The sequence below is a fragment of the Prorops nasuta genome, unplaced genomic scaffold (assembly GCF_024137725.1).
Source record: "Prorops nasuta isolate Cenicafe-Biocafe unplaced genomic scaffold, Cenicafe_Pnas_1.2 PNAS00006, whole genome shotgun sequence".
NCBI classification, from domain to species: Eukaryota; Metazoa; Arthropoda; class Insecta; order Hymenoptera; family Bethylidae; genus Prorops; species Prorops nasuta.
Window position 1 is genome coordinate 6,131,957 of NW_027116803.1, and position 15,248 is coordinate 6,147,204.

At 34.6% G+C, this 15,248-nt stretch overlaps 4 protein-coding genes across 5 annotated transcripts in view; 3 read left to right on the forward strand and 1 right to left on the reverse strand.

The window, feature by feature from the left end:
* The window catches only part of kon (chondroitin sulfate proteoglycan 4-like protein), a 45,392-nt gene extending 41,121 nt beyond the window's left edge, over window positions 1–4,271 (forward strand). The window contains exon 11 of the mRNA XM_066728620.1: window positions 76–4,271. Coding sequence (XP_066584717.1) covers window positions 76–2,055 — 1,980 coding nt within the window. The 3' untranslated portion in view covers window positions 2,056–4,271. The remainder of the gene's footprint in view (window positions 1–75) is intronic.
* A 1,298-nt stretch (window positions 4,272–5,569) lies between these two features.
* On the forward strand, window positions 5,570–7,674 carry LOC136774324 (chymotrypsin-2-like). Its single transcript, XM_066728534.1, has 6 exons — window positions 5,570–5,655; window positions 5,966–6,036; window positions 6,117–6,356; window positions 6,484–6,597; window positions 7,148–7,300; window positions 7,383–7,674. Exons 1-6 carry the CDS (start codon window positions 5,607–5,609, stop codon window positions 7,527–7,529), a joined length of 774 nt encoding a protein of 257 aa, XP_066584631.1. The 5' UTR covers window positions 5,570–5,606; the 3' UTR covers window positions 7,530–7,674.
* A 1,618-nt stretch (window positions 7,675–9,292) lies between these two features.
* LOC136774336 (chymotrypsinogen A-like) lies at window positions 9,293–12,469 on the forward strand. Of its 2 annotated transcripts, none has more exons than XM_066728560.1 (6): window positions 9,293–9,356; window positions 10,334–10,404; window positions 10,485–10,727; window positions 10,854–10,967; window positions 11,835–11,987; window positions 12,071–12,469. In XM_066728560.1, exons 1-6 carry the CDS (start codon window positions 9,302–9,304, stop codon window positions 12,227–12,229), a joined length of 795 nt encoding a protein of 264 aa, XP_066584657.1. In that variant the 5' UTR covers window positions 9,293–9,301; the 3' UTR covers window positions 12,230–12,469. The 2 variants fall into 2 exon arrangements, with proteins under 2 accessions (XP_066584657.1, XP_066584656.1); XM_066728559.1 differs by having other exon boundaries at window positions 9,299–9,356; window positions 10,331–10,404.
* Window positions 12,470–13,794: 1,325 nt separating this feature from the next.
* On the reverse strand, window positions 13,795–14,862 carry LOC136774636 (histone-lysine N-methyltransferase SETMAR-like). Its single transcript, XM_066729052.1, has one exon. The coding sequence runs from the start codon at window positions 14,860–14,862 to the stop codon at window positions 13,795–13,797; it is 1,068 nt and encodes a 355-aa protein (XP_066585149.1).
* Between the last annotated feature and the right edge of the window lie 386 nt (window positions 14,863–15,248).

Below are 15,248 nucleotides of genomic sequence, written 5' to 3' on the forward strand. Positions count from 1 at the left end.
AGATATATTTTCTCTCGCACAGATTTAACAAAAATATTGACCGCCATTTTAATAATTCCTTCCTGTCTTTTTCAGGTCTTCCTGATAGACATATCGGTGTCTAGTGGAGGCTTGGACAGATTCATCGGAGCCGGCCCTGTCAGAGTCGTGGAAGGAAATTCTGCTTCAGTTTTCATGAACATCAGTGGAATTCTCACCTTTCTGGAAACGAACGCAGGTATCTCCAACCCTGCCATCATAACGAGACTCGTCAGCCAACCTACGCATGGTCACGTGATGCTTCTACCGGATATGAACGTGACGACTTTCTCGCAAGCACAGATCGAAAGTGGAAAACTAGCGTATTACCACGATCATTCGGACACCACGGATGACCGTATCTATTTCTCGCTCTATTTAACACCCGGCCAAATTTTGCTGTGCAACACGAGCCTCCCAGTGATCATCGAGCCCGTCAACGACGAGCCTTTCAAGCTGGAGACAAACGCACCTTTCATCTCCGTTGTGCAAAATCAAAACCGCACGATAACTCGCAATGATCTGTTGACGACCGATCCGGACACTCCACCCGAAGAGATCATCTATGACGTAATAACCGGACCAACTTACGGTCGATTGCTGCTATTACCATTGGACCAAAACTCGTCTGAAATTTGTCAAGTGAACAAATTCTCCCAGAACGATGTGGACTCCAACAGATTGATTTACGAGCACGATGGACCACTGCAAGCAGCATCGTTCTACTTTCGAGTCTGGGATGGACGTTTCAATCCCATGTATAAAGTATTTAACGTGCACGTACACCCTATTCGCTTAAACGTCACTGTTCCTGCTCCCGTGAAACTGCAGCAAGGCTCGAACGTGGCTCTCATTTCCGAGGAGAACGTGAGACTCGATACCAACGCTCGTCAAGATCTAGTCACTTATGAAATTACTCGTAATCCGAAGCACGGCGTTCTTTACGTGCGAGAGGCCACGGCTGTCAGTTTCAAGCACTCGGATCTGCTGTCAAAAATTGTCATGTTCATGCAAACTGACATGACGGTATCCAACGACAGCCTCGAGCTGTCCGCGAGACTAAGCGGATTCGAGCAGACGCGCATCCACGTTGATATCAAAGTGGTCCCACTGATGATCGTCAATCCGTTACTGTCGGTCGACGGTGAGAAGAACCGCATAACCTTGAAAAATATGGATGCCACGCCATTGGCAAAATTAACCAGCAGCAATCCTATATACACAATAGTGAAGAGACCAAAGTACGGGAAGATCAAGAGGATCATCAGAAGCTCATCGTCCTTGGGCGAGAAGAGAGGCACTCGTGAGAGAGAAGTATCACGTTTCTCCCATCAAGAAATAATATCAGGTGTGATTTACTTCGTGGCCAGAAAAATTCCTACCATGGACTACCATGGCGTGGCTGATAACTTTACCTTCGTGCTGGCAGCATCGATCTTTCAGCCAGCCGAGGATGATTTTGAGATTCGTATCAAGCACGATATTGACGATTATAACAACACTCTTCTGGGTGGACCTATGGACCCAGTGGGTCACGAGGGTGAAATGTCGATAGCACCTAACATGAGCAACGACTATCTCTTGATATTGGGTATGCTTCTCGGAGTCTTTCTACTCGGCGTCGTAGTGATCATTACGATCAAGTGCAGGCACAACAGGTACAAGCACCCGGAAGAGGAGAAGCCTGACACGACGCCTGCTGTAGGAGTCATGCCATTGCCAAGGCCTCCGGATCATCTGATGCCAGCGACTCCACACCTGAAGCGTTTCGCCAATGATCACAACAGTCTTACGGCCAGCACGCCGTTGCCCCTTCTCCCAACGATGCAGTCGACTCTGCCTCAGTGCAAGGTCATACCTCTAAATCCACTGGACAGCGTGACCGGATCCGACGTGGACGTCTCAGCGAGGTATCCCTACGGAGTAGCCGATGGCGACGAATGGAGCAGTTTCGATACATCCGAATTAGCCTCTCAATCGGCTACCACTCAGAGGACCAATAATCCTTTATTAAGAAGAAACCAATACTGGGTCTAGCAAAGGGATGGCTGTGCGTCGCTCAGGCGAAGCAAGCCGTAGCATTTTCATCAGGATCAGAAGGTACTTCCTCATTCCACTCAAGGACTCTTTTGCCAATAACGAGTGAAGCTGCATGGGAGTACCGTTTCTTCCGACTCAATGTGCCTAAGTCAAGCTGCGTCAACCTTTCTCCCGGACAGATATATAGATGGCCTATAAGAGTGTACGCGTCTTTTCTCCGTTGAGACACTGTACAAAGAGTGACGAACTCGTGTGAAATTATATCATCGCTTTTGATCTCTTCGATGTACGAAGTTGGTTCATATCGGATCCAAGCTCGGCTCACTGACGAGCTTAACGAGGACTGTCCAAGCTCAATATAGTCGGACTTTTTCAAGGAGTTCTATACCTGAACATCGAATCTTACAATTATTTATATGCATTTATTATAAGCCTCGCCGAGGAATAATGAACAATAAAATTAACGGTAGGACACTTTTCCTATAGGTAAAATCGTCCCCTAGTGGTATCGAGTAGAGATTTTCCTAGGAAAAATGTTTTTTAATAAAATTAAAAAGTAAAGGATAGAAAGAGCAGATAGAAAAATTGTCATTGCTGCTACTCAATGTGCCTATAAATAATGGAAGCTCACTTTGTAGAAAATCTTGTCGAAAGATTTTTAGGTGTGCATTACTACTATCTTTACTGTTGACCAGATGAGAACAGTTATAGTTTTACAGCCAAAGATCAATCTGGTCGTGTTTTTCTACCTCGGATGCAATTGCCAATCAGAATTCTTTCCGTTTCTACAAGAGTGACACGTGCATGGTACTGTACCTCCTACCGTTGTAGTTACGTAAAATTATCTGTGTTTTTAAGTGATACGGATTTGAGGGCCAAAGATAAATAATTCACATGATTACAAGGGAAAATCAAACTGTATTGGACGCATATGCATTGTCAAAACTGAATGAGTACTGAGATGGAAAAGAAAATGAAATGATAATACATAATTTACGCGATTATCAGCTTCCATTAAACAAATGAAATTATTTTATGGCACTAATGAACTATCAATGTCGATATTTTTAATACAACCAATTATGTAGACTGGCTAAGGTTAGGGAATTATTATTGTTCAATTGTTTCATGTGTCGTAAAATACCTATTTACCATTCCTAAACAATTGATTTCACTGTAATCAGCATTTACTATTTCACTCGTGCGGAGAGATAATGCATTTAACGCGGTAAAACCGGAACACTTGTGGTTCCGAACATATCTTTTTTACACTGCTCGACTATTTCATTTGGGCAAGATGTGTAGGTGTGTCTTAAAAAGTATAGTAAACTCGCGGTGTATGATCTGTAAAGAAATATTATGATACTTTATAGTATTCTCTTCTGTCAGAATTTGCATAATGTGTAATAACAGCTTGTTGCGCAAACGACATGTAACAGTTTCACTATACTAAGAAACGTGTTGCTATTAATTATTTTTTCAAAAATACAAATTTTTTATAAAATAAATATCGTATTTAGCAGGATGCGAGGATTTAAAGGAATAGATATTATAAGATAAAACCAAAATAGACTTGAATTTACTTTAGTAAGGTTTTTGTAGAATTTGTTGTGCTTTACTCTGCGACTTAATGACTTTGAAACTATAAGCGTTTGGCAAATTAAGTTTGAGAAAGCTTAGCATTTATTAATAATAATATGCCAAAGAAAAAGTTTATAGATATTTCAGTATTAAACGATAATAATCTTTAGATTGTTAAAATATAGTCAAGTTTGTTAGGTTTTACAAAAGTTTAATATTGCACGCTCATTATTTCGGACTGATCTAATTGTCAACGACTTCGGTACATTTAGGGTTGAAATAAATAACGAAATACTAATGTGAATGTTAAATATAGTAGTAATTATACATATGAAACTACTTCTAATATAATATTTTGTGAAATAGTAGCGTATTTAATAACTATTTGAGATCTTAAAAATGCTCCATTATGATTCTTTTATCAATTGAGATGTAATACTATAATAAGATAAATTTGAATACATTTTTTTATATTCACACTAATAAGTGAGCCGATACGAGTGCCAAAACATCTGTCAAGTGTAATATTATGTATGATAGACACCATCGCAGCGTATTTTTCCTTATCGACTGAATACATCATTACTAATGTAATTCTAATAAAATGAATGTGCGATGTTAATTAAACACGAATATGCATATTCTAATTATCTTGTGAATTTACCTTTTTAATATCCCTAAAGTTTAAATACTAGCAACAGTTACTTTGTTCATTTTTATTATTGCATCTTGCAATGTATACGAATATGGTAAGATTTAAATTATTAGCTGTAATAATTTAAACTTAAAAGTAAATTTCTTATCAAACTCGATAATGTTCTTTATCTTTCATTAGTGATTTCGTTGGTATGAACCATCATCCACTAATGGTAACCTCGGTAACGTAGAAACTAGTAAAAAATTAAATTCAGCTAGAGCCTTTTCTGCAAAATGTTAGGAAATAATAACGCGAGATGCCGGTCGGGCTTCGGATTATGACTTAAGTGGATTTGATCCCGAGGAACGTGTGTATTCTTTGGAATTAATGAATGTTGACACTGAAATTTTCATAATAGCTACCCAGAATTCAGAACTGAGTATGTAGGTAGACAATAATGTTATCGTGAATGAAGTATGTAATACAGGAGCCGGCAGAAATAGCGATCATTTTAAGAATAATAAGCTTTAAATAGAATTTGTCATAATCTTGTAATAAGTATTAATATAAGTTTAACGGATCATGTTTTTTGACTTATCTAGAGTTATATAAAGGCCCTATGGAGTTCTCTGAATGGGATTCCTTACTTTGTATTACATATTCGTGTAGCACGTGTCAAAACTGTCAGTGCAGCTCCTTAGAACACTTTTTCAATGTGATATTTCACTTAGGCGTTCATGAACATATATGAATAAAATCTATGCTTGATTTTCATATATATTCGAAATAATTAACTGAATAGTTTAAAATGAAATACCCCTTTTAGGAAAAAAATATTTGGTAAATTTTACAAGTCAGTATGCTATTAACTGATTTAAACAGGTATTAATATCCATATCTAATTACATAAGCCAAAATTTTGCTGCAACACAATTTCTGTGTGGTCTTATATTTTTTATTTAACTATATTAAGATATCCTTGTGTGTTTCTATTGTGTAAATATATATTCAAGTTTCTCTACAATATTATTTAATATAAATATTACTGGTGAAAGATTTAAGCAATTATATTTATAAAATAAGTATAAAAGGATAAAAAAACGTTTATTATTAGCTTGCACATACATATTAATTGATAAATGATTATAGTATTGATTTGTTGAAATTTATAAGTAACTAATACAATATATTTCATATCTAATATTGATAAATTTATTTTTCAGTTCTTATCAAATCAGGCGATGATGATATAACAAAAACTGCTCTATAAATTGATTGATTTACATGACTTGATAGTTCTATTCAGCTCTTCAACCATATTGAACTAATCATGGCAATTACAGTATTGTGCCTTTTAGCTTTAGTGGTGGCATCACAAGGTATGTAAATTAATTAAAGTAACATGGACTTTAGCCCGCTCATTATTTTTAAAAAATCTTTCTTTTTTTCTCTTTACAACCTGATTTTACATCTGGAAAACAAAAGACAAAACTTGATGGATTCATAGAATCTTTAAATATCCGAATTGTGATTTTCTTCGTGGCCCCTTGCTACAAAGTAATACACTACAATCGTTCATAACAGCTACTTCCAAATTATATAATAAAATTATTCTAAAACTACCCAATAACTTTATTTATATCGATATATACTAGAGTGGCAATAAATTAATTTGTATAATTTATTTAGCCTTGCCCTATGACCTGAAGCCTCAAATACTTAACGGACAAATAGCCGCAGAAGGACAATTTCCATATCAAGTATGATGATTACTATTTTGTAAAAATATGGTCGTCCGTAAATAAAAAGAAGAAAATTAATTATAATTTTAAATTTTTAGGTATCAATCGCTGTTAAAGTTGGACAATGGGTGATCGATTTGTGCGGAGGCGCGATTATAAGTGAAAATTATGTACTTACTTCAGCACTTTGTTTAATAGCGAGAACAGCCGAAGAGCTGACCGTTATCGCTGGAACGATTGACATTGAAAACAGGAAATTTACGTATGAAGTTGAAAAAGTTATTTATCACCCGTTACTAAATTTCGATTTTAAGAAGAATGATATAGCTCTATTAAAAGTAAGAATCTTATTACAGTTATTTCTTGCAAATTATTGTTGCTTATAGTAGACTAGCTCTTGCTGTACCAAGCATGTGGCTATATTATATGAATAATTCAATACGAAATAATATATATTATTTTCAGCTAAAAAAATCATTTGATAAAGTATCAACAATTCAAAGCATTGCTTTACCGACGAAAACAGATTCCCTTAAAGTTGGAGACGTTGCCACTGTTTCTGGTTGGGGAAAACATAAGGTAATTTTACTTTTTACTTAATAAAGAAATAATTTTCCTTTCCGTCCAATGGGTAGACACTTATATAAATTCTAGTAAATGTATATCATATTTTAATATTAAGAAAATGGTTATATTCATATTACTCTTTAAGAAGTATTGAGAATTCAAATGAAGAACATTCAATAGCTTTAAAATGTATCGATTATAAACTAATTATACAAGTGACAATGCATGAATCGTTATACCACAACGGGAATTATAATATGTACAACTACATATGTTCTTGCTTTTCAATATAAATTTTACGAACATTTTTATTTCATTATAAATTAAATTTAATCATTTAACCCTTTCCACTCCAAGGCTGTTTTTGTTTTTATTCCTCAGTGTCGAGTGACACTCGACATTGGAGTGGAAAGGGTTAATTGTATTTCTAATTTGCAATAGTATACTTTACTCATAAATAGAATATCTATTGGGCAGATATAATTCTGTAATAAATAATTATCGTATTATTAAGTAGACTTTTAAATCTATATATAACTTTATTAATTTTTTCCCTATAAAGAAAGGTGAAGTAGCTGACAGACACCTTAGGTATGCTTCTGTTGTTATATCTGATCTGGATGAGTGCAGAAAAATATATAAAAACGATGCCTATAAGATTTACGATGCTAATGTTTGCGCTTATAAACGTGGAGCCGATGTAGGACCGTGCTTTGTAAGTCAAAATACATTTTTTTAAATTTCTCTTATGTTCGTCAACAGGCATTAATTTTTATTTATCCTTATAAAATTATTAGGGAGATGAAGGTGGTCCATTAACTTTCAATGGAAAACTTGTTGGTTTTGTATCCTGGAGTATAAATCATTGTGCTGATGGCAACATTCCATTCGTTTATACTAATGTATCTTCTTATCTCGATTGGATCAAAGAGAATGCTGTTTAAAAAACACTGGAAAATGTACTAATAAAATAATCTTGACCCTTTTTTTTTAAGAATTGCCTATATTTTAATGTTCATATATTTGAGTTAAGAAATGTTAAAGTTATTGTGAAATTATTCGATAAATTAACATTATGATTGTTCATTCCATGCTGTTTTATTGAAAAGTACCCCAAGTGCCCTTAGTAATTTCTATTTATTATCTACAGCAACTACAACCGGAGCCGCGGTGGTGGATATCTAAAAGACTAAATATGTTATTATATAACTGAGAAAACGCTTACCTCACTTCATATAAAAAAGTAAATCTTAACGTGAAATTAATAATCCACCTGACATAGAGGAAAAATCTGCAATAAAGTCCATTCAAACATTTAGGGTTATAAGTGGCACTTAGTTTGAAGGTTGTACAAGAATAACTATGTTGCACTACCTTATTCTCCGAATATATTTTAAAGTCCATTTGCGGGTTTGCGAGATATTTGGACTTTTCTTATATACGGGTTGCTCCACGCGTACATCTCCTAATAAAAGCTAACGAGATACGGAAAGCATTCGCAGACCAAAGCTGTATATAGGATTTGTGGAGTTGTTGTATATATGGCATTCCTTCAACAGATCGGACTGATCAGACATAGGAAGTTTTTCAAATAACCGTGACCTGCAATGAAGATATTAAATGCCGAAATTAAGTAGTCGTGATCAGTAAGACTTGTAGACTTTTTCTTCAACAAAGGAAAATAATAATGCAACTTGTGCCTGCTATGATTCGATTTTTGGACTAAAACGATTTTGTTCTCCGAAATACCATAATCCATTCAGGTGCATAAGCTCAATGAATTGTATTTATAGTAAATTTTTATTGACACATACCACACACATCTATAATTAAATAATAAATAACTAGAAAGACAAAAAATTATACTAATTAAATAAATATAGCGTCCAGCAAATGTTCTGTTCATCTCAAAAACTGTACATTTAACTAAAAGGTGTAAAGGTCTTGTGAAATGCATATTTATTTTTATAAATTTCGTAACATCGAGTTTTTGGATTAACCTTGGTTCCTATTAAAGTCAAATAGTGTATTTTAAATGGGTGGTCTCCTTACTATGTGTAGCAACTATTAAAAGCTACCAACAGATTTTCGAGATATTGTAAGAATGTGTCGATTCATTGGCGTCGATGAGAAAAAATTATGTATAAAATATAATAGTCGGTTTCTTACTTTTTGGAATATTTGCCTGAGTAGATCAAAATGACAAATCCTGTTTAGAAGGAAGATATTTGTTAAATTTTACGAATCATTGTATTATTAACTGTTTTAATCAAGTATATTAAAATCAATAACTAATCTGCAGGTAAGATAATTTAATGCTGAAACACAATTGATCGGTGACCTAAACTGTTTTACTACATTATGTCCTTCTTTTTGTTAAGTACAACATCATTTTATCTAAAATATTATTTAACTTGAATATTTCTAATGATACCATCCCGAAATTATAATTAAAAAGTAAGTATAGTAGGTCAAATACGATTACTATCACAGCCTGCACGTATTGAATAGTAAACATGAAAAATAAATAAAGTAAGTACCCAATGATTTGATGAAATTAAAGTACCTACTACAAAATTAGATCTGATATCGATAAGATATTTTTTGTAGTTCCTAGGAAAGCCGATATTGATGATAACAAGAACTATTCTATAAATTGACTGCTTCGTGTGATTCTTATAGTTCTCTTCGATTATTCAATCATATCTATAACTGCATGATCATGGCAACCACAGTATTATGTCTTTTAGCTTTAGTGGCTGCATCACAAGGTATGTAAACGAATCAAATTAATGGGGTTTAGTTGCTCTCGAGTTTGAAGCAATCTTTCATTTCTTCTTTAAAAGATACTATTACATCTAGAAAATAAAATGAACAAACTTTCTCGATTGAGAAACCTATATTTTATCCACGTAGTGTGGTCTAATTATTTACGAGAATGTAAAAATCAAGAGGCACATGGAAATTGCTTTAACATTGAGATATTTTTTATACAAATTAAATATTTTTAATAATGTTTCTCGAAATTTTTCAATCATCTATCACTGCATTAAGGATGCATTTCAATATTTGATATAAAAAATATAAAATGTCGACGTATATATTAGCTTGTGTATAATAAAATCATGTACTTATCTATGGGGAATGTTTATCGACGCCCTTATGGACTCACGTGAAGCAAAAATAATAAAAGTTATTAAAAAGAAGTGAATTTCGAGAGCTTTCAGGCTTTTTATTATTATATAACCAACTTTCAGATAATAAAGTGACATCCTTGAAAAACAAAGTAGTAAATAATTGTTTGTCTTCGAACAGCCACAATTTTTTTATCAGAATAATTTTTCGGAATTAAAAAAAGTCGAAGTCATTGTTATTTTGTCCATTTTAATCACGTTTCACAATTTCTTATTTTAAATCAAACTAATAGAGCTGCAGATCGCTCCCCGCACAACGTTTCTCAACCTTATTTTCAAGCAGATAGTACCGCAATCGAAATGTGTTAAATTGATAAAATATAATGTATTGTCCATTAATAGGACGATGAAATACATTGAATCCCATATATACGATAGTATTTATTTTATACATACATGAAAAATCTTCCTAAATTATTACACTTATAATGGCTCCTATTCGTAATACCTAATTCTATAATTAAACAGTAAAATTAATCTAAAACTATATTCAATAGCTTTATTTATATCGATAAATAGCGATAATAAATCAATTTGTTATTTACTCCCAGCAGCCTTACCCTATGGCTTGCGGCCACAAATATATTACGGACAAATAGCTGCAAAAGGACAATTTCCATATCAAGTATATCACTACTTTCTTTATAAGCATGATCATCCTGATAAATAACAATTACAAATTTATTAATAATATTTCATTTGTAGGTATCAATTGCGAAGAAAACAAAAGTATGGATGACAGATCAGTGTGGAGGCACGATTATAAATGAAAATTATGTGCTTACTTCAGCCCTTTGTTTACAAAGGACTACAGATATCGAGGATTTGGTCGTCATTGCTGGAACTATTGACACTAGCAACATGACTTACGCGTATAAAGTTGAAAAAGTTATTAATCATCCGTTAGTAAATTTCGGTACTAAGCAGAATGATATAGCTTTATTAAAAGTAAGAATTACATTTCATATATTTGTTGCAAATTAATGTTGCTTACGTAAACTAGCTCTAGCTGTACCAAGCATGTGGCTATTATCTGAATATAATTTAATACGAGATAATATCTATTATTTTCAGCTAAAAAAATCATTTGATAAAGTACCAATAATTCAAAGTGTTGCTTTACCGACGAAAAACGACTCCTTTAAAATTGGGGACGTTGCCATTGTTTCTGGTTGGGGAAGGAATTGGGTAATTTTACTTTTTCTTAACAAAGTAACAATTTGGCTTCCTCACTAATGGATAGACAGTTATATAAATTTCTGTGCAAGTTTATATCAGACTGTAATATTAAAAAATGATTCTCTTCATAATAGAAATTAAGAAGTATTGAGAAATCAAATCAAGAACAATCAATACATTAATGTATCAGTGTATCCACTAGCGTTGCAAGTAACGATCCGTGAGTTGTAACCATAGTTGAAATTTTAATATGCACTGCATTAATGTTCTTGATATCCAATTTAAATTTAACGAAGTTTTTTTATTATAAATAATGTCTACACTAGGAAGATAATGTCATGATGACATGGCGCCACATTCCCTCGACTGCGAGATGGCAATATTTCAATTTTTCAATCTAGACTTGGTAAAATAAGCAATACTGAAGGATAAATCAGTTAATTTATTGAATTTCTCTGTAAAACATATAATAATGTTTATCTAGCGATTGAGGAGATAATTTGTGCTTTTCGTACATAGTGAATTTTACCATTTTATATTGCAATAATTATCATTTCAAAATCGAGGGGATTTGGTGCTAAGTATATAAAATTCAACAGATTGCCTATTTATATTAGAATAACTGTCAATGTTTCATAAAAAATTGTGATATTTCCTAGGAAAATTTGTATCACGTCATAGGACAAAATGCAATTTTTGTTAAATCGCTAAAACACCTTTTTCTCACGTAATCATTTAGTTGCATCTATAATTTGCAATAGTATGCACTACTGATAAATAGTCTATCCATTGGGCAGATCACTCAGCGGTAATCACTATCATACTAAGCACTCTTACAAAGCTATTTTTTATTATGCAAAGTTTTTCCTAATATAGGGAGCTGCACCACAAGACCGTCAGCTTCGGTATGCTTCTCTTGTTATATCTGACCTGCATGAGTGCAAGAAAATATATGAAAATAAAGCCTACAAGGTTCATGATACTAATGTATGCGCTTATGACCGCGGAACTGTTGTAAGCCCGTGCATTGTAAGTATAGATATACTTTTTTTTAATTTAATTGATATTCTAAGAAAGGTACTCATTTTAATATTTTCTTATACAATTAATAGGGAGATGAAGGTGGCCCTTTGACTGTCAATGGAAAGCTTGTTGGTATTGTATCCTGGGGTAACTGGAATTATTATCATTGCAGTACTTTTGGTGACTTTCCATCCGTTTATACCAGTGTATTTTCTTATCTTGGTTGGATCAAAGAGAATGCAGTTTAGAATTTGGACCAGGAACCGAAATATACTATTCTTCCACTTTAAACAAATACTTAAACTGTAAAATGAATTTTTATTTGTAAGATAATAAAATTTTAAGTAATACTCAAATTATTTGATAAATTAAGATTATGGTTGTTTTTTCTATGCACCTTCACTGGAAAGTAGTCCAAGAGAAGTATTAGAATAATTTAATTAAGTCGCATTTCTGTTTAATATCTATATGTATTAATACAAAAGAGTAAAAAGTTATTATTACCCGAAAACGTAAACTTTGTTTCATATAATACAATAAACCTAAACCTGAAGTTATCAATCCACCTGGTCTAGAAAAAATATTGGTTAATTCATTCAAACATTTAGAGCTAGAAGTTTAAGTCAGCTTAGTGGATGTACAAAAATAAATATACTTCAATATCCTTTCCCGAATTTTAAATTTCATTCACAGGTTTGCGAGATATTTGGACTTTGTTTATAGAGGATGCTCCACGCGAATATCTCCAGAAGCTGACGAGATACGGAACACATTTGCAGACTAAAGTTGTTGGATTTCTAGAGTTGTATGGCCTCCCTTCAATAAATCGGATTGATCATACATAGGAATATTCTCACAAAAAACCGTAATCCAGAATGAAAATATTAAATGCCAAAATTTAGTAGACGACATAAGTGACACTATATTGGGATCTGACATAGTTGAAGCGCTCCAAGCGGTAAAAAATGAAAGCAGAGGAAGCCCGGGTTTTACATTGATTCTTATGGATATTTTTCAATAAATTGCAATTTATTATTGAAAACCTTAAAACTTTTGAATTTGGGAGAAAAGTTTGTACAGATATTCTCCATCGAAATCATTATAACCCTCCTGTAATTTCAATAGACATTTAGACACTTAGGCACTTCTGCGCCATATTGAATTTTCTATACAGGGTGTAACCAGCCAAAGACCGAAAGATTTTGACCAGAGATTCTTGAGGCTATACTAAGTAGAAAAGTCCTATATTATAAGATCCGCAAAAGCATGATTGCTGAGATAAATCAGTTTGAAAGCGAGCAATCAGGGCTTTGATCGAACGGAAGAATTACTTTACTGTCGCTTTCGTTGACACCTCCCTTTCGAAAAACAAAAGAAGCTCGTACCTCTCCGCCGCTCCGTAATTCCGTACATGTACACACACACGCCCGCAACTACGCCGATTATTAATATTACCTCCTAACGTTCTACAATCCTGATCCAACCACCGTATGAAATTTATTTTTCGCCTAATATTATCAGAGTCCCTGTGATGTAATTATTGATTCTAAAATGCTAAACAAGTTAGTCAGATTCCAGCTGCAACAGCTTAGAAGATGACATAATCCTAATAAAAAATGTACAATTCCGCCGCGGAATGTCCAATGAAGTAAAGAAGACTTACATTTCCTTCATATGAAAAGCAATTTTTATCTACAGGGAAAGTTTTCCAATTCTGTCTTCGTTCGTCTGTCGCGTCAAGTAATGTTTCGTCGCTTTGTCTTGTCAGTCGTCACGTCAGTCATGTCAAATCGTCGTCGTCGTCCTTAGTCTATTATTTTAAAAGCTGTTCAAAATGTCTCCCCCCTGCTTCGATACAAGCTCGCGCTCGTCGCAGCAGTTCTGTCCATACGTTGTCCAGCGTACGTTCGTCTATGTTAGCAACCGCCACTTTTAAACGCTCGAGCGCTACTTCCAGCGAGCCAGGCTCCGTCACATAAACTTCATTTTTTAGGTGACCCCAAAAAAAGAAGTCCAGTGGTGTCAGATCTGGAGAGCGAGGGGGCCACCTCACAGGTCCTCGGTAAGCGATCCATCGATTTGGAAAATAATTTTCCAAAATCGCAGAAACTGGCCGAGTATTATGAGGTGGGGCATCGTCCTGCTGAAACCACATTTTGGTCCGCAGGTCTAGCGGTACATCCTCAAGTAACTCAGGCAAATCTTCCGTGAGTAATCTCGCATATAACTCCCCATTCATTTTCTCTGGAAGGACGAACGGCCCGATCACATGAGTCCCTATTAACCCGGCCCAAACATTCAATTTCCACCTATGCTGGTAGTTTACCACACGTACGAAGTGTGGATTTTCCTCGGCGTAAGTGTGAGAGTTATGAAAATTGAATGTTCCGGCACGAGTAAATAGGGATTCATCCGTGAATAAAATTCGGCGATGAAAACCAGGATTGACTTCTGATTGTGTCAGAAGCCAACGACAAAAATTAACGCGTTGTGCGAAATCACCTTCCAACAGATCCTGAACGGGTGTGTGATGGTACGGATACAAATTCGCAGCCTTGAGAATTCGATGTACCGTCATATGCGAGATTTTAACTTCTCGAGCTATGCGGCGAGTGCTTGTTGTCGGGTCAGCTTCTACTAGATTCAGTACTTTTTCCGTCACACGTCTGTCACGTAAGTTGTGTCCACCTTTCTCCTGTCTTGGCAAAACATTACCCGTTTCTAAAACTCTACGATATGTGTCTGTAAACGTCGTACTGATTGGGTGTCGTCTATTTGGGTACCTTTCCCTGTAGATTCTCGCCGCCTCTGTCGCCACACCTCGAGCTTCTCCCAGGATGTACACCATTTGGCCGTATTCCTCATTCGTGAAATTCGGCATTTTTGACACAAAATTTGGCCACTAATTATATCCCGTGATATGCAGTTCACTTGCACTCTATCCGAAAGATGCGAAAGACTGATTGTTTATTACTATGACACGATTCGGAAGAAAAAACCTAAAGATACTTCATCTGTTTATTTTGAAAACATGTGAGTGGGTAAAATGCCGGATTTCACCAATGAAGAGTACGCAGAGATGATGCTGATGCTTTGAAAAGCTTGACGGGAGGCGGCGAAAATTTACAGGCAAAAGGTATCTAAATCGCAGAAATGTTGTCTAGTATTTTAGTATTAATAATTACATCACAGGGATTCTGTTAATATTAGGCGAAAAATAAATTTCATACGGTGCTTGGATCAGGATTGTAGAACGTTAGGAGGTAA